Consider the following 18801-nt stretch of genomic DNA (forward strand, 5'->3'; position numbering starts at 1 on the left):
GTAAATGTGTCTAAATCTTCGGTGCAAATAAGTATTAAAAAGCTTGAACAGGAAAGTCTTCACCTCCTTTTTAATGTAAAAGCCTACCCAAACCTGACACTGATACCAGTTCATCTCTAAGACAAAGCCGTGCAAAGGGTGCTTTGTTAAACATAGCACATTTGAGCTCCAGCAAGATTTCCCCTCCCAATAGTGTTGCAGAGGTGTGTTTTTGTTAACTTCAACTCTTACCAACTCAAACTCACAGGTTTATGCTGATGCTAAGAAGAGGACCATAAAGGCATGTGAGTACAGCAGTCCAAACACTTCTCAGTGCTGGGAACACTGTCTGACAGGAGCTGCGGGATGCTGGGTCATTTACACATTAATGCTGCAAAATGGTGAAATTCTGCCAGGTGCCTTACTTAGCTGAAGAAAATATCTCAAGTCCTAAGACATACTCTCATTAAGCAATGTCTCCTGTTAATTACATTTTGCTTAGTGAAAGCTGGAAGAGCCCATGTTGGCTTGCTCTAAGGCTAGGGAAGTCCCAATTGCATGCCATGTAGCACTGGACTAGGCAAAGCTCTCTACAGGGCCCATCAGCAGCAGTGAACTACAATGTTTCTGCAAATCTGCCGCTAACCTGCAGCTCTCCTCTCTCCTCATCCCCCTGAACGTTTCCATTTGGCTGCCCATTTCCATGACCTACAGAGATGGCGTGTTTCAATAAAACATGAACATGACTACATTAACTGAAAGGTTGCCTGGAGCATTGCTGAGAAATCAAACTCAGCAAGAATGTGCTCAGGGCCCAGCTTTGGGAGCACGAGGAAGTGCATAGGATGAAACAGGTGCCTGGGGGACTGGCTCTGTCAGCCCTCCCTTCCCATCCATCACTGCCTTGTGCTGCCAAACGGCCTTGCTGCAAGCACTGGGACTGGTTAGCATCTGAAGGACATTCAGAGCCAGAGCTCAATTTAGGATTACATGCCCAGAGTGCCTTGGCAAAAATAAAAATTGCCCTCCATCTCCCACTGCACTGGTGGGCTAGTTACTGGGAAGGAAGTGGTGTTCAGAGGGGCAAGCCCAGAAGACAAGCAGGAGAAGCAGAAAGGATGTGGATATCCTGTCACAGGATGCCAGTTACAAAGTGCCCAGGCATGTGGGCTGCCTCTGTTACTCATGGCTGTTTGGAAAAGCTCTTCATCATTTGCCTCGGAGATCCCATGGGAGTTCCTGCCATTCACTCACAGCGCTAAGCAGGAAGCAATTCCCCCGATTTACAGAGCTGGGGCACTCAATTTAGAAAAAGCACCAGTCCAAACCAGCCAATCAGTAATGGGAGACCCAATCTTGGGATGGTTTACTTGGATTTCAGTCTCAGACATCCAAAAGCCACATAACCTCGTTAGGGTGCCTGTGATCTGCTTTTAAAGACAGTGCCAAAAAGGAGAAAGGACTTCTACGCTGTCACACTCTCTCCTGCTGCTCTGCTCTTCTGGTCCCCTGGGAACTCATACACAGAAGTAGACTCTAACAGCCCTTTTGGAGACAGTGCTCCTTGCAGTGGCCACCACCCTCCCCAGCACTATAATTCACACAAGGAAAGAAACACCATGCACTACAGAGTGCCCCACATCAGCAAGATGCTCAACACAAGCTGCTGGAAGTTTGGTTTTTTTCACCTGTGTGTAGAGGGGCTCATAGATGTCCACACCATTGTCCTGACTGTGGGAAAGTGTCTCAGCTCCCCGTTTCCAGATGAAGCGAGCTGGTGGGTTGGAGTTGACTGTGCAGCGGAGGAAGACAGTCTTCTCCTGGTAGAAGCTGCCACGTACATCACTGATGGTCTGGTGAACAGTGAGAACAGGTTCATCTAGATCTGGAAGGAAGGTAAGGAGGGTCGCAGCACTTGTTAGTGAAGTTTGGTCTACACGTACAGCCTGCAGAGCAGATGATGCTCCGGGAGCCATAGAGGAGAGGGGAGGCTCCCGCACATTTGGCTGACGACAACTTTTCAATTAGGAGCTGATCTGAGGGCAAGTAACACAAAAAATATTGAAAGGGAACAGACAGGAGAAGTCAAAATTCTCCCGCTCACCACACAACCTTCAGAGAATAGAAAGCACCCTCTGGTTTGCAGATCCCACATGGTTCTCAAGTAAACTGCCTGGTTGCCACATGCCTCCACAGACCAATGGGCTGCTTCACCTTCTCCAATGACATCCCACACCCCAAATCACTCTACTTCAGTGAGAGGTCAGAAGGTTGCCAGGAAATTCTGCTTCATCATAATTTCTTCCACTCTCACTTTCCTCTTCCCAAATCCCTCCTGAAATCACAGGGCTAAGCCCACATCTGTGAGATGCCCACACAAAGGACACAACAAACCTTCAAGTCAAGGAGTGAGAGTAGAAGTCAGAACAAGATCAAGGAGCTGAGATGGACAATCATCTAGACAGGAGCAGTTCTTGTGGAGTGCCACAAGAACAGGAGATGCAAAACACTGTGAAAAGTATGTACAATTTCACTCTTTTCCTATTAAAATATCCCATGTATTTCCTTCTTTTCAAGCTCTGTATTGATCCATCCCTAAACTGAGCAGATTCCTTGTTTCCTCCCTTTACAGAAAATGCTCCTTCCAATTCCCTCACCACATCTGCACATGACACGCAGCTGTCATGACTGAATCAATGGTTATCAGTCACTTCACTTGCAAGGACACAAGCAATAGCCTTGTTGGGAATATACTTTCTCCATCCACTCGGAGGGTTGCTCCCCAAGGGTTGCCCTCCTGCTGAAAAAAGGATCATTTTCTTGGGTGTTTACACCAGACATCAACGTTTGAACATTAAGGAAGTGTGTGGAAAAACCTCAGAGCAAGTGGATCTTTCCCAGAAGCACTTTGAGACTGACTGGGGTTAAACATAAAGATCCCATTTGACAAGATGAGACCAAAGGGCCCTCTAAAACTGAAAACTGACCATGTGTCCTTAAGCATGTCTTATAAGGAATCTGCTGAGATGAGCTGAAGTGTTTCTACATTTTCAGGAGCCTTATAACCCCAGCTTCAACTGTGCAGAAACTGAGGCACATGCACCCAGTATCCCATTGTGCTGCCAGCACTGTCTTCTGCACATGTCAGCAGAATGCAAGAGGACTTGTGCTAATCACCTTCTGCTCTCCTATGCCACCTGATTTTCAAAATATTTTATTTCAGAGATTTTTAAGTTTAGAGATCTGACTCCCAGCAAGGAAGAGGGAAGCAGGGATGAGTTTCTGCTAACCTGTCATCCAAACAATGTATGTTCTCTGCTGAATCACAAGCATCAACTTGTGGATTTGCATATTTTAATGCGTTGTATGCTTGGTAGACAGCAATTGTAATGGGGCCTGAGATTTGTCTGCTTGACCACACCATAGCTCAGAGATATGAGTATAGCTGTTAGCAGAACAAGGACAAGGTACAAAAAGAATATCCAACCCAAACGAAACAAATCTAAGGCTGAAGAAAACCATACAAGGGAGAAAAAAAGAAAAACGTACCTCTTCTTCATACAGTGCTGTCTCCATGTGGCCACAGGGTGACTGAATTTTACACCAAATTCTCTTAAATCAGGCAGGATCTCAGACACATCCTTTCCCCTTCTTTGTCCTTAACCCTCCTTTATTTGTTAACACTTTACATGAGTAACTCTGCAGCTACTTCTGAGGCTCCATTTTTCTGCAAGATGCATAGCAAAACACTTCCCTTACTGATCAAAGAAGGTACTCACCATTCAGGTCTCCTGGCTCTCAGATACTCCCTACACAGAAAACAACATCTTCCTTTCTGTTGCCGAACCTTTCCTCCCTCAAATCTTTCAGTCCTCTTTCGTAACAGTCAGCTCTAAATCTGGCCCTCCTGAGAAAAGCTAAAATAAGACCTACGATGATACGTATGTCCTTGATGTACGAGTAACATCACTGATGTCAGCAAGCTGCACAAATGATAAATTTGGCCCAAGGCTGCTCATGGAGATGATCACATGGGATGTTTCATGCACAGTATAAGGTTGTAAACATCCATTCTTTCTTTTTCTTTACTTTCTCTCTCTCCCACGTGGAAATAGTCCAAACAGCAGCTGTCCCTCTGCCAGTGTCTAACCAATACTTTAAAGCCTCACTTGATGCCCACTTGGGGCAAAGGAATAACTTGCTACACAGGTTAGTTTTTTCCCATTAAATATCCTCTTGGCACCATTCTTGTGCCTCTCTGCACAACCTTGCTGTCTAATAAGAGAAATATGAGTGAGGACTAGCACTAGCTGTCAAGGACACAAAGGTTCGCACGAGGGTGATTACTTACCTCTGACTACAAATTGGGATGTGGGGAAAGGAGGGATTTGTTTTCAAATTCTTGTTCATTCAGCTGAAGGTTGTTTGAGTGAGCGTTCAACAAAAACTGTGGCTTTTCCTATGTGTTCCCTTGTACCTACTGCAAATACTAGCAGAAAATAGTCGCTCCTCCCCCAAAAGCAAGAGAGCAAAAGAGAGGTACATTACCAAGTCCATCTGCAGAGTAGATGTTAGTATGAGAAAGCCCTTGGCTACCCCACTAGCCCCATAGTTCTACAGGTCAGAGCTGCATGAGGGACCATGGGACACTACATCACTCTAGCTCCAGCCTGCAGCCCAGAAGAGAGCACTCTTGGGACAGAGAGAGATTCATGCTAAAGTCCTGTCCCTAGAGGCAAAGCGTCATACTGAGGCTTGAGAAAGGCAAGTCCCCTTTGCAATGGAGAGCTACCACATGCCTCTACCACATGTGGGAGAAGAAATGGGTAGAAAAGCCAAGCAGATCTAGGTGGGTGTCAGAACTCCTTCAAATTGAGCTATGCAATGCCCATGAAGCAATGCTCATCCTATCCAAAGCGGCTGCTGCTAAAGCAATTTATTTTCCCAGACTGGAAGATGGTGCTCACACCAGACTACTCCAATCCAGGGTAGGACAAGGAAGGAACAGAGATAGGAGCTGCTCCAAGCCACATAATACAACTGTGGATGACACACTTGTCAAAGCCTAAGGACGTTCAGGTCTATGTGAAGGTCATGTCATTGCAGGGCCGATCAGTAGGACTAAGAGGCAGCAAATCTCTCCCCAGACTCCAGAGTGCTCCTTGGGTTTTGAAGCCTGAAGGCTGCTCCACTGACAGATAACCACAGTGCACCTCAGCACACAAGACTTTCTAGAAGGAGTGTGGGAATGGGTGACAGGTTCAGGGAGAATTTCAGATGGCTTATCACACTTTACACATTTTTAATATCAATCTCTTGCTGGCTAGGCCTTCTCATAAGATACGAGTGAGGAGAGAGATTTGATATTACTTAGGCTGGAGAAAACTGGAAGAGTGGAGAGTCAAGGACAATGAGTAGAATGGTAATCTTTCCCAAGAGAGAAAACCTCTTCAAAAGTTGACCAGACATTAAATCTTGGATTCCTCCCATATGGGTCTTATGGAGTAAGTTTAATTTCCCTCTCTTTGGGCCACAGCAGCCCAAGAATAAACACTAAGCCAGCATGAGAAACCTTCCAAACTTGGGACTCAAAGTGAACAACTGCTAACAGCATCTCCAGGTTACAAGAAGAACGGGCATTGCAAGCAGTCAGAGAAATGTTGAGTCACTGAAGGCACCTCTCCACAGTTCAGCCTCCTCAGATGCATCCCAGAGTTTTTTTGTTGTTTCCATCATGCTACAGAGGTAGCAATGCTGAGAGAAATGGTGTCAGGAATGCTCCAAGCACCTGAAGCACTATCAATTTCAAGAAGTGTCGGTTTGCTTCAAGCATTGTCAACTTCAAAATGAAGACACAGAAAACACAAGCCGTCTACAATGTTACCTCCCAGACAAGTGCTAGGGAGCCCAGCAGCGACAGACATCACACTACCTAGATAAGAACGACTCATATGGACAGGCAGAGCTCTCTTTTGTATGGATGGATCTAATCTCCTAGGGGAAATTTGCTCCTGAATGAGGTGCGCATGGTCCTAGGGCAACGTAGCTCCCTGCTGGCCCTGTAGCGAGTCACAGACATGCAGTAGAACTGTGGGAAGGGCTGGGCTGCCACTAAATGACTTACACTGCACATCTACTCGAATGGACTTGATGGCAGGGACCCCAACCCCATTTTCTGCTTTACAGTAATAGCGGCCCCCCTGCAGTCTTTGGATCTTCTCAATCCGAAGGGTCTCGTTAAGCACTGACGTCTCTTGGAATTTGTCCGACGCACTGCCAGCGGTTTTGGTCCATCTCACCTGCGCAAGAAGAACGAGAGAAACGCAAACACAAACTACAGATCCCAAGAGACAGCAGCGCTCTCTTTGTTCTTCCTTTCTCTCCTCCCTAGCCACTCCCTAAAATGGGTCTTTTGGCACCACCAGACCACCACAATCCAAATAATGGTTTCAGTAGACCAGCTGCCGATTCTCATCCATCATCAATCCCCACATCCCAACGTTCAGGATAACCCCTCAGTTCACCCAGAGACACACTGCATATTTCCCACTCCTGCTCTGGTCCTGTAAGCCCAGCAGCTTGGCTGGTTTTATATCACTATCTGCACAGCTCAGGACTTTCAGCATTAAGCCTTGGGATCCCGTGTGGCTCATAGGCCAAGAAGCTGCAGCAGACAGCATCTCACGGCTACGGAGCTTTTATTGCAGTCAACGCTCTTTCATGTTTCTCTGAACAGCAAGGCTATTTCTGCAGTTTGCTTTTCCAAGTAAAAATGAGAAAATGCAGATGCTATCTGGCTCTTGCCCCTTTCCCCACAGAGAACCCTCATGTATGTGTGCATGTTATTTTTATAAGTTGTTCTTTTGCAGTACGCAAGCTTTTATTTTGATTTTAAAGATATAGAAAAAGAAAAGAAAGAAATCCCTTTAGATTTCAAGCTATCTTGCTTTTTTTGTCCTTATGTTACATGGCTTAAAATCCTGGCTTGGGGGGGGGGGAGGGGGCAGCCATAATAGTTCATGGTGAATGGTGTGGCAAGAGGACATCACTCCTCAAGATTGAATGGTTATTATGTCTGGAATGAGGTACAGCCCTAGCAGTGGCAGTACAAGTTTCCCCTTTGTTTTCTGCAGTCCAGACAAGGAGAGAGAGATGAGCTTTTTCAGCCCACTGGTTTCCTATATCTGCAACCTCTCTTCTAAAGGTTGGTGACTGGTGGTGTCCCACACTGATGCCCATCTAGACTCTGAGGCTGAGATCCAGCAAGAAAAGACAACAAATAGAAGATAGACTTTTATTCAACATTGGCCACTGTGATAAGATGGACTGGATACCTTGATGACTCTGCCATACTTGGCCTAAAGCTCACTGCCATCCCCCGATTGACGCTGATGCTCTAGAAACAGCAGAGGTGTCTACATCCCACTCCCACAGTGCTAGGCTGAGCAAATTTTCAGAGCTAATGACTATAGATTTAGCCTTTGTAGGCTTATTATGACGGCCCCAAGACTCCCAGAGTCTCCTGTTTGCAAGGACACTTCAGCCAGCTCTTTAATCTTTTCAATTTCAATCTCATTTAAGTATTTTGGCCACATTTTCATGCTTTAATGACTGGCTGATAGAAGGGAAAAGAGAAGATTAAACAAAGGTTAGGATAAGAGCTTAGCTGGGCAAGAAATCTATCTGTGAGGAGGGAGGACAGAGATAGGATGTATGCCATGTTTTGTGTGTGTGGGTTCCAGTGCCCCAGTCATACCTGGTTCCATGCTCTGGTGTCCCCTGTGCATGTCTGGGTAATGACAAGACACAATGTTGCCCACTAGCATGCCATCTGCATCACACTCCAGCAATCTCTCTGTCTACTCAGGCTCAAATCCCTGCCACCTGCCAGCATCTTCCCACACATTCAACATCCTTAGACAGGGCCAGCCCTACCATCTTCCTCGTTTCTGATGTACACAGCTATCATCTGCCCATCACTGTCACAAGCCTAGGCTGGTCATGTTTGCTGGCTTGGCTCAGATGATTTCCTTCTTATTGTTTCCAGGATATGCTTTGATGGATAAACCATTTCAAATGTTGCTGGCTGAGCCTCTCTCCTTCTCCTTTGTTATAACCTCTCAGCCAAGTAGCTCTTCACAAGCAAGTCCACAGAGGCGTATTTGGCAGGATTGGGAAAGGGGGCCAAGAAGGCATCCTTCTCATACTTGGCTCCCCTTTGGCACACCCAGCCTCACATTACACATCAGCTGCCCAGAGTGGGCAGACCCATCGTCTGGTCCAGTATCTCTACAGACATATCCATACTAACACTGAACCAGCCTGCTTGGGTATCTGAAGGGTGGGGAGATGGCTGCATGGGGTTCAAGGCTATGCAACCATCTAGGGAACCTGGAGAAGGACTGCAGCAGTCAGCCAAACTCAGCTCTGTGACTCTTCACTGGACTATGACTTTGACCACAGTATGGATATATCCAGCACTGAAAGTCCAAATCAGTCTCTTGTCAGTGGCCATAAAGCAATGACCAGCAGGGTCTGTGTGGGGCTCAGTGAAGTGTGTTATGAACAACTTCCTAAACTGCCCAAAGCAGGTTCCCCTTTGTTGTACTGCTAGAGAAGCTAGGAGACTGATGGGCCATGAAGGACCAACTCCTACATCCAGCACATATGTAAAGCCTCTTCTATCCTGTCAAGACTGCTCCTGATTTGTAGTAAGAGGATTTTGAGGGGTGTTTGTACAATGACTTCAATTTAGGCTTCTGCTTTTTTGGAGGACTTTACATACTGAAGACCACTAGAAGGTCTATGTAGGCTCCTGTAAAGCTTTGTGGACTGTTTCCCATGAAAGCAAGGCTAGATGCTTCATAGCTTAACAAGCCAGTGCTTGCACTGTGGGCATCCCTACTTGACTTCAACATGCAGGAGAAAGCTGCCTACAATTCTCCTCTACATGGACACTACAAAGAAGTGTCACAGGGAGGATGTGTGACAGGCCAGAACAAAAGCTTACCTGTGGCCGGGGATGTCCTGTGACCAGACACTGCAGGACTAGTGTGTCCCCCTCCCGAATGGTGTAAACGCGTTCGCTGATGTTGTCTTCCTTCACCACACATGCCTGCCCAGCATGGATGATTTGGGCCTGAGCAGGAGCTGAGGAGAGGAAAGAGGAGGTAAAATGGGAAACAAGAAGCACCCTAGCCCCTTACACCCGCTACCCAGGGTGACTGCTCCCACAGCAGAGAGGAAGAGTCACAGAGAGAGAAAGAGTCACGCAGTGCTGGGTCTCAGAGACAAAGGTCTCAGGAGATCTAAAATTGAGCCATTTTCCCCATTTCCTGAGCAGCTGGTGTCAACTGCTATTTCAAAACCTTTGATCCTGTTGGGATGAGCAGCTCCGGGCTCTAAAAAGCAGGATATGGAGGTTTTTAGGGGAATCTTCCTCAGTAGGCTGCAGAGCAAGAATTCCCTGCTCTCATCTTTCTCGGATAGATGTATGTGCAAGTGGTTAAAGCAGGGATCTGGTCAAATCACAACTGTTCCACGCCTGCCTAAAACAGGCCTGATTACTATGATTTACTTTGCAGTGGACTGGGATAACTATGAAGCAGAGTCAGAAAGGGCCTTGATGCTCTGCACAGCTTTTAGCACACATCCTCGCAAAAAAAACCAAGTCTTTCCCAAATTACACAGCAACCTATCTCAGTCCTGAGACAGAGGGAACAACCTCTGCAGGATCACAGGACCCATAATCTATCTCTAGGGATCTCTCCAGCTAAGGCTCCAAGCAGAGCCCAGTTGCTGCCAGTCTGGCTAGGAAAACAAGTGAAGTAGAAAGTGCTGTAGAAAGAAAGTTCCCAGAAGAAAGTTTACAAACTTCCAGACTCCCAAATGACAGCTATGTCCCACTGTAGCCCTGATCAACAGCAGTATAAGAACAGTGTTTTTTTTAAAAGGAAAATGCTTCAGCTCCAGAGTCCTGTGCCAATAGTTCTTGGGTCCCTACTCCAAAAGCACGTGTGATCGCCGAAGTAACTGAGATGTATTGAAGGTGACTATGCAGCCCAACGGGACACCTGTGCTTGCTCAAGCTGAAAACTCCAAGTCGCACTTCAAGGAACAGAGAAACCCGCAAGCGTGTCTCAGAATCCGTGCCTCAGTGACGGTCTCCCTGGAATACTTCCCCGTCTTGCTGCAATGCTTCCAGGTGACTCTGGAGTCACAGCTGTATCTCCCATTAGTGAAATAGAATGCAAATGAACAAACCACTGAGGAGATGATTACAGGATTTAAAGCAGCAAACCTTCTGAAATGAGCAGAGATTGTGCACAACTTGTTAAGGCTGACCTGAGCACCCACTTTCTCCTCAAGGTTAGCTGAGCTTCAAACGCTATCATATTTTTTTAAAAAGATTCTTTTGGCATGACCAAAATGCTCTAAAACAAATCACCTGAGCAAGGGAAGTGTTCAGATTGATGCTGGTTAAATCCACCAGCAGCACAGACCTAGGGCAGGCTGAGCTTGGGCAGTGGAGGAGATCTGTGGTCAGTCCATACAAACTGTTGTCACCACAACACACTGGCTAAGCTGCAGTGACCCAAAGGTGGACACAAGGCTAGTGGGCTCTTCAGCCTGCCTTGGCCACCTTGCACCCAGGCAGCAGCACTGCACATGCAGCAAGCTACTCCCTCTTCTTGCACCTTTTCTGTCTTTCCAGCGTGGTGGCACTTTGTCAAAATCATTTTACTGTCCAAACTGTTGACTAACAGAAGCAGCATATGTATTTGAATAATAGGATGGCACAAACACAGACGAATCCCTCAGTCTCTCCTGTCTTCCCTCTCTGCAAAGCTCCCATGAAAGTGCCTGCCATCACTCAAGAATCTTTGGAATGCTGAAACAACTGTCAAGGCTTCACTGATATGACTGGGCAGATGAGCGACCTTCCACTTCCAAATGGCATAAAAGTCTTGTTGAATCCAGGAGGAAGCAGAAACATACATATATGCTTAAATACACCTGTGTTTGCATACACATACGGGTATACATACAAATATGTAAATGTCCTAAGTGAAATAGCGACTTATCAGGAAATGTCATCGTGAACGCTTGTCAAGCAAACAGTGGCAGAGGAGTAACACAGAAGCCTGTGTAACCTTTATCAATACACCTTAATCCAAATGACAGTCTCTTGTTTCAGCTCTCAGATCAGGCCTCTGCAGACCTGCCATCACACTTTCAACCCCATGTGCCTGCAGAGCATCGCTCACACTGTTGAGACCCAGGCTGCAATGCTGAAGAAATTAAAAGAGAGACCCTGTCCCTTCCCATCCCCAACTAGTACTGCTTGCAATTCCGTGGGGTCCTGGCACCCTGCAGCTGCAAAGCTCTTGTAACCTCTCTTCAGAGTCTCTGGGCTGTGTTTGCCAGCTGGTGTCTCTATTCTTCCTTTGCAAACCTGACTTTGCTGCAAAAACTAATTTCCAGCCACCCCACAGAGAATCAGAATATTTATCTGCAGCTCTAGATCCCAGTTAAACGTTTCCTTAAGCTTACCCCACATTGCATACCTAGTAAGTCTTTCAACTTACACTCCTCCTTTTGGCCATCCCACTTGGATAATTTCACCTGCCTTGTGTCACCCCTTCCTGACACAAGCCTAAAGGCATTTCCACATGGGCAATTCCCACAGCAAAATCATTAGGTACAGTGGCACAGGATGAGAGAGGTTTTGTGCAACTACTCTGGTGCCAAAACACCTTGTAGTAATTTCCTGGTGTCTCCCTGAGACTGATAGAAATATTATTTAAACTAATTCTTATCCTGGCACTACAAAGCAGAACATGGCACTAGTTTACAGCAAAACAGCAACTCTTCTTCAGCTTCATCCTCTTTGCTCAAGTTCTCACTGGATCCACAGAGCTGTACACAGCTCACAAGCAGGGATGTGCACACCCAGCTTTGTTCATAGGTGTCTTTAATTTGCTTGTGTCACCATCACTGATGCCTTTCAGGTATATTCCTTGGAAAGGGACATCACTTTAAGTGAATCTCCACTGCTTAAGCTGTATCATCTCTCTTGCAATCACAGCAACAGATCCTAAGCAGAACAACCACCATTCTTCCAGGCCTTAAACCCCATATGAAGCCAGATGTCTTAAAAGAGAGTTCAGAAAGCCTGGTGTTGTCTTGAAAAAAAAAAGCACTCAGGTAGATGGCACAGGAGTCTATGAAACTCTGCCTTTGGTTACAACTTGACATTAGTGAAGTGGTGGGGCCTGGGCAACCAACATAGCTCTTATGGCACCGCATTAAATCACAAGATGAGACTTGGGAAGGTTCTAAGCTCGGCCTGCCACAGCACACAAAGGCTGGGAAAGTCACCTCATGCCTGATTACAGATGGGCAGAGAGATTGTGAGGATTAATTGCACTTTTAATGTGCTTGAACAGAAAGAATACATTATTGTTTGACATCATCCCAGGTTTCCTAGAGGATTTCAGCATGCAGACGGTGCTCATTGCCAGCACAACAGGACGGCAGGACCGTGCCTGTCAGGATAAAGAGTTTCACTGAAGACCCTTAGGAGGGAAAAGAAAGGCTGGAGCATGAGGCCAGGTGCTGGAAATGACATGGTAATCTCAGTCATTCTCAGAGTGCTCCACAAAGAACCTCTGCTTAGACACAACCTGCCCTTTTAAGTCCTGCTGAGGCAGAATCCCTCTCTTTGAGCTGGCAAAACCCAAAGCAGAGGTCTGTGGAAGACCTCTTATGACCTCTATGAGGGAAGACGTGACAAATTGTTCTCCACCCTTTATTTACCCAAACATTTTTAGAGACATCTGTATCATGGGTGAGGGAGCCCTGGCACAGACTGCCCGGAGAGCTTCTGGAATCTCCTTCTTCTGGAGGTTTTCCAAACCCATCTGGACTCATTCCTGTGTGACCTAATTTAAGTGAACCTGCTTTAGAAGGGGGTTGGACTGGATGATCTCTAGAGGTCTCTTCCAATCCCTACCATTCTACGGTTCTATGATTATCACTTCCACTCCACTTCCAGGTTAGAGAGAGAGAAGGCTCCCAAAACTACGTCCTCCAGAGAGAATGAGCCATCAAATATTTAGTGCCAGGTGCTTTACATAGGAAAAAATTCAGACTGCAAACCTGCAGCATTAGGCCCTTCCTTGGGACAGGGCTGGCTCGTGTTGCACTTGGCCTCTGCCATGAGACTCCTACTATGTTTTTGCTTGATATATTTACACATTAAAACAAAAGGAAATTGGAGTGGATAAAATAACTTTATTCCTAGCACAGTGTAGAGTATAATGTTATTATTACCATAATCTGGAAAGTTTATGAGACTCGTGGTGCTTAGAGGTTGCTAATCTCCTTAAAATGCAGAAAAGGAGAGAGAAATGGTCTTTTGGAGAGGACTGAGTAATCTGTATTTGGTTCACAGGTCTAGTCATTCATCTTTTTGAGCCTGAGATCCCATTGCTACAGTGGCAATGATAAGAGCTCCTTCACAGAGAGGGTGATGAGTGACTGATAGCACATTGACACTCCCTCAGTCACAGTCAGCAGCCACAAGGATGGGCTGCTTGCCCCTTCTGCAGCATAGCATCAGCTGCATTTTACTGCTGCATTCTTAGCAAGCTGACACTAGACATCTGCTTGACCGTTAGACTCTGCCCCTCCCCCATCGCCTTTGCCACCCGCACATGTCCTGCAGACAGCCTCAAGGATGAAGACCATGCATCTCCGAAGTTGCTGGCCCAGCAGCTACAGCTGCACTGTACACCCACCTCTGCTACCACCCTTCTGGAGAGGGGAGATGCACCTAGATCTTTCCCCTTTCCTCAGGCTTAATCAACCACTCTGCTTTGCAAGGCGCCGCCCCCTCATACACCGGGTGTAACTATAATTCAGCCTCTTCTGCGTGTAACCAAAGAAAAGAAGACAGGATCCGTCCCCATCCCTGTTCACAGGCTCCCAAGACTCACTGCTCGGTCACAGAGGAGCAAGAGAAGGGGGGTGGCATCAGCTACTAATCTGCTGCCTAAACCCCTCAAGAACCTGCCTGTTTCCCTCCCTCATCCTTCCCACCCTGAGCAAGTGGCGTGTAAGGGACACGTCTTGAGGAGAGCTCCCAGAAAGTGGAAAAACACACGCATTCACATAGGCTCGAATAAGCATCTCATTAAGGAAATCCACATGTGGCATTCCTTGCTACATTCCTTGCCACTCTCAGTAGCTGCCTGTCCATGGGTTGAATTGCCCTGCAGCACTGTTAGTTACAGACTCTGCATGGCAAAGCACCAAGGGAAAATCCCGAGCCTTGAAGTCTCTGCTTCAGTTGGCATTTTATCTTGTCTGCTCATGCAATGCACAGCTCTTTTCAAAGAGCAGGGGCATACAAACATGAAGACCTTTGAGGAAGAGGTCATGTCCCTTTAGCAGAGCACAAAGAGAAGCCAGCACACAAGTAAAGGGACCAGATGTGCTACTAACACTCAGCAGGAGTGAGGAGGTCTAGTAGGATGGACAAGGTATTCAGAGGCAGCATCCTGATGGTCAAACAGAAACCCCTGCTCATCACTGCTCTGGGAGGATATGGCAGCTGCTTTGTTGTGTGCTCCATCCTTATTCAGCTGGTTTCATTGATTGCTGCACTGTGGATGAAGACCACAGGCATTGCTGAAACTCTTGACAAAACAAATTAACCAGGCCAGCTCCAGCCCACAATGCAGGACACATTATCGATGGGCCATTTGAAAAAGAAAATTCACTCCAGCTTGAGGAATATTATGGAAATAATAATACACAATCAGTGTCCATTAACACTGTCTGCAAGGCTGTGGATCAATAGCGTATTAATGGCTGAAGAAAGACCTCTTGTACCTATCAGCATTTAAGACCAGCATAATAGCAGAGGGAGAGGAGATGGCGGTGGGTGTAATTGAGTTTGGGCACTGGTTGTCTCTGTGTGGCCTGCCCAGAAGAACCTCTGTCACAGTCACCTTGTGCACATGTTTTTCCTGGCTGCTTGTTTGGTGGCCTCCTCCTCCACACCTCATCCTCTCCCAGCCTCTTTGCCCAGCACAACAGCAAAGGAAACAGCCTCTGCAGGGAACTTTCCCAGGTGAAGCTGCCTGGTGCAGCTTAGCCTGATTAGGCTCCATCTTTTAACAGGCCAGGTTAATCCCACAGCAGAGAGGAAGGCGATGCAGAAGCCTCCAGGGATAGCTGAGGAGCAAAGTGCATCTATGGTCCTGGGTCTTCTCCCACTTCTTGGACGTAGCTCTTGCTCAGGATCCTGCTGCTGACTCTAGCAACATGTTGTGCTGTCTGAGCAGCTCTATGTTACCACAAAGCAAAAGAAATCAGAAAGCTCTTCCTGCATCCTGGTGCTAACCATCACAGCCCAAACAAGCAAGACAGACATTCACTGAGGCTCTTTTGTTTCCGTGCATCAGTGTTCTCACTGCAGCCCAAATGTACACTGAAAAAATAAATAAAAATGAAATTCTATTTACTGTACTCCTGGCCTAAATTTGCAGCAGGGAACATGTCATATTTCAGCTGCAAAATGTCCTTGACTCTTTTTGCGTTTGTACACTGATCATGATTAAAACACAAACATGAATTCACCCTCAAAAGAAACACAGCCACTTCCAAGATATACAAAGCAACCATGTCTAACCCTCCCCTAACACTCCATAGCACTCTTGAGCGAGAAGAGAAGAATATAATTTTCAATGGGAAGTGCACAGAGAAATGACAGAGTTCTGGAAAGTAATCATAGAGCATAAAACTTGGCTACCTAAAATAGCATGGGAATTTTTTTACTTGGAAGAGGCCAAGACTATGTCTTTACATCTTTAGCTGATTGCGTCTCCAGAAACAGAATTTCCTCTTGCAAAGCTCAGCCAGATGATTTGCACAGTCTTAAAATAACTTTTTTCTTAATCAATGTCACTTCCTTGAAGCATCTCTATAATTTTGTTTCTTTTAGAAAAATGCCAGCAACCAGATCATGGGAGATGTCATGAATAGCAGGCACACCCCCCAGCGATTGCAACACCTGCTCCCGAGACCTTTGTTCAATTTAAAACTAAAGAGGTATTGTGTGCTTTGCTAAAGCATCAGAGTCACTGGATCATCCCTGGCAACCCCCAATCCCCAAATGCAGTGTCCTGCAGCAGCTTGCTAGTTTTCCCATGTGTTCCCCAAATTTCCTTACACAGGTTCACCAAATTGCAGAGTGTCAAGCAGCAGAGAAAATTGATTGGCAACTTTCTTTGATAGGAATCGAGTGACAGATGTTACACACACATCATTACGGTGCCACAAACCCTGCATCACTGCCTAACTCAGATGCCCGAGTGGAATTTGTATAGATGACTCAACGCCAGCATTATGATGTAAGCTGTCTCCAAATCTTTAGGAGCTCCAGATATGATGGCAGTCAGAGCCTGCACCTTAGTGATACTATACTGGAAGCTTACATCTTTGGTTTGGAAATTTTAAAAGCACATCTGTCTCATAATGGCCATAAAAGAGACTTTATAATCTTTCCTAACTCTCTTCCCACTGTGTCAGCTTCAGAGCCCGAGCTATATCTCTAAATCTTGCTGCAAAACCCAATGAGCCACAGAGCCACACTCAGGCGAGGTGATCCTGGCAAGTTGAGTGCTCAAAGCATTACACTTCAAAGAACATATCTTGATCATTGCTACTTAAAGCATCTTAGGGGAGAACACAAATGAAGCAAGCAGCTTGGAGGAGAAATCAGGCATCCTCTATTCTGGAGATCATTGGCAGACTGACTTGTTTGTCAGCTGGTAAAACACTCAAAAATTAAACACTACAGTTGGAGAAAAGAGGGCTATAAGGACAGGAACACAAATGGACATGAGCAGCACAGACACTTGTTTATCCTGCCTGTGTGCTACAGGAACAATCCTCAGAGGACCAGCCAGCACAAGGCTCCTTTACAGGCTCAATCCCTTATGGAAACTTCCACCAAGTCTCCAGTCTCCTGAGTCAATCTCCAGCTGCTCCATGCACCCACCACCCTCTGAAGGGGAAAGAAAAGTCACCGGCATCCAGAAAGCCTGCTGAACCTCTGGCCTTTTCAAGCCCTCATGCTCTCAGCTTTCAGTGTGCCCATCAACAGGAGGCTCCGAGCAGTCAGATCGCAGGAGAGACAAGTCAGCTACTCTTCAGGCATCTCACCCTTCTGCTTTCCCTTTTCACTCCTCTGTTGCAGCATGCAGCAGCCACTGACATTGCACATCCCCACTCAGCCACGAAAACTGCTTCTCACAGGCATGCTACAGCTTGTCACCACAGCTAGCAAAGCCCAACAGGCAACACTCCTAGGATCTGCTGCTAATAACTTCTGCAGGCAAATGGGCTTTGCTCAAATGATCCCAAGGGTTTTACCTCTCTCCTCTTTTCCCCTGAATGCAAGATCCTCTTATTCCCAAAGTCACGTCTGGCTCTGCTTGTTCCACTTCCTTTCCCATTTTATACTTAAGGCACTTTGGTACAAGAGTGACTTTTCAACAAAGAGGTTCATGTGCACAGATCTATAAACCAGTGTACTTTGAAACTCAGCTGTTGTTTCATTGCTGGACCATTTAACATAGGAGATGAAAGGAGAGCACAACACAGACACTTCATCCCTTCAAAAGGGAGAAAAAAAAAGTCAATTTGCTAATCATCTGTCGACTAGATTAGCAGCAAAGGTGCATGAACTGTAATCAATGAATAACTACAGGCTTCTTCTCATATCAAAGGGGGAAAAAACCACCAGGCAACAGCTGTGGTTCCTAAACTATGAAAAATAAGGAAAGGCAGAGGGAATGGTTTCAATTTGAGTTCCCTGGCTGGCAGTGTGCTCCAGACTTTGCTGGTGAGGCCCCCACCAAAGTCACGTATACAGGCTAAATCCCACCCCTGGAAACACAGGGAGACACACAGATTCAAGCTCCAAGTATACTAAAAACAATAGACAAGAAAAATAACAAAACCCGAAACAGAATGCAATCAGAGTACACTAATACAAGCTGGGTAAGAATGAGAGCATTTCCACAAAACTCCAGCTGGTGCTTTTCAAAATACTAAACCCTGAGGCCCAACTTCTTCAATGCTGAGGTGGAAAGTGGGGTCCGGTGAGCAAGAGAAGGGTTTGTCAGAGGAGTCAGAGGAGACGTCTACTGTCTATGTGGAGAGCCATGGGGGATGTTGTGTGCTTTGGGCTGCTAACCCCCAGAGGTGGGTGCATGGCTGTGGGGTTAGAAAAGCAAGTCACTTGGGGCTTAGATTTGACGGTGTCCTAGCTCGTCTGCAGACCTCCCTGTCCATGACACTGAAGCAGCTCCACTGTTGTCAGACAAGTTCCCGTAGAGGCACAGAGCTCAGCACAGACCACAAAGCCTATCTGAGAAGCTTAGGTAAACACCCAGGCACCAAATCTATGCTAAATTCTCACCTGTCATGACTCTGCTGCTTCCAGGGCCCCATCTAGCCAGCTCGGTGGGAGCTGGAGATGCGAGGGCAATCATGCCGTGATGGCAGTGCAAACATTCCCTCCACACAGGAGATGATTCAACAAATGGTCATGTTTACCTGCTGCTATACCCAGCCTCCACAGAAAGCAAAAGGCTCTTTCATTTGTGAAACAGAGTAGAGGTGGGGAGTGAAATCACTGCAGGAGCCAGAAGGTGGTAAGAGCCACAAGTAAGAGACTGAAATAAAATTTCACTGAAAGTCTGTTTTGTTCTCACCATCGTTAGAAAGAGTGGAAATACAAGCGTT

At 46.4% G+C, this 18801-nt stretch overlaps 1 protein-coding gene across 1 annotated transcript in view; it reads right to left on the reverse strand.

The window, feature by feature from the left end:
- Positions 1 to 18801, reverse strand: part of MDGA1 (MAM domain containing glycosylphosphatidylinositol anchor 1) — a 147827-nt gene that overhangs the window by 89667 nt on the left and 39359 nt on the right. The window contains exons 2-4 of the mRNA XM_061990184.1: positions 8990 to 9129; positions 6104 to 6278; positions 1668 to 1864 (exon numbers count right to left, since the gene is read on the reverse strand). Of these exons, the coding sequence (XP_061846168.1) occupies positions 1668 to 1864; positions 6104 to 6278; positions 8990 to 9129 (512 nt within the window). The remainder of the gene's footprint in view (positions 1 to 1667; positions 1865 to 6103; positions 6279 to 8989; positions 9130 to 18801) is intronic.

The sequence above is a fragment of the Colius striatus genome, chromosome 2, assembly GCF_028858725.1.
Source record: "Colius striatus isolate bColStr4 chromosome 2, bColStr4.1.hap1, whole genome shotgun sequence".
Taxonomy (NCBI): Eukaryota; Metazoa; Chordata; class Aves; order Coliiformes; family Coliidae; genus Colius; species Colius striatus.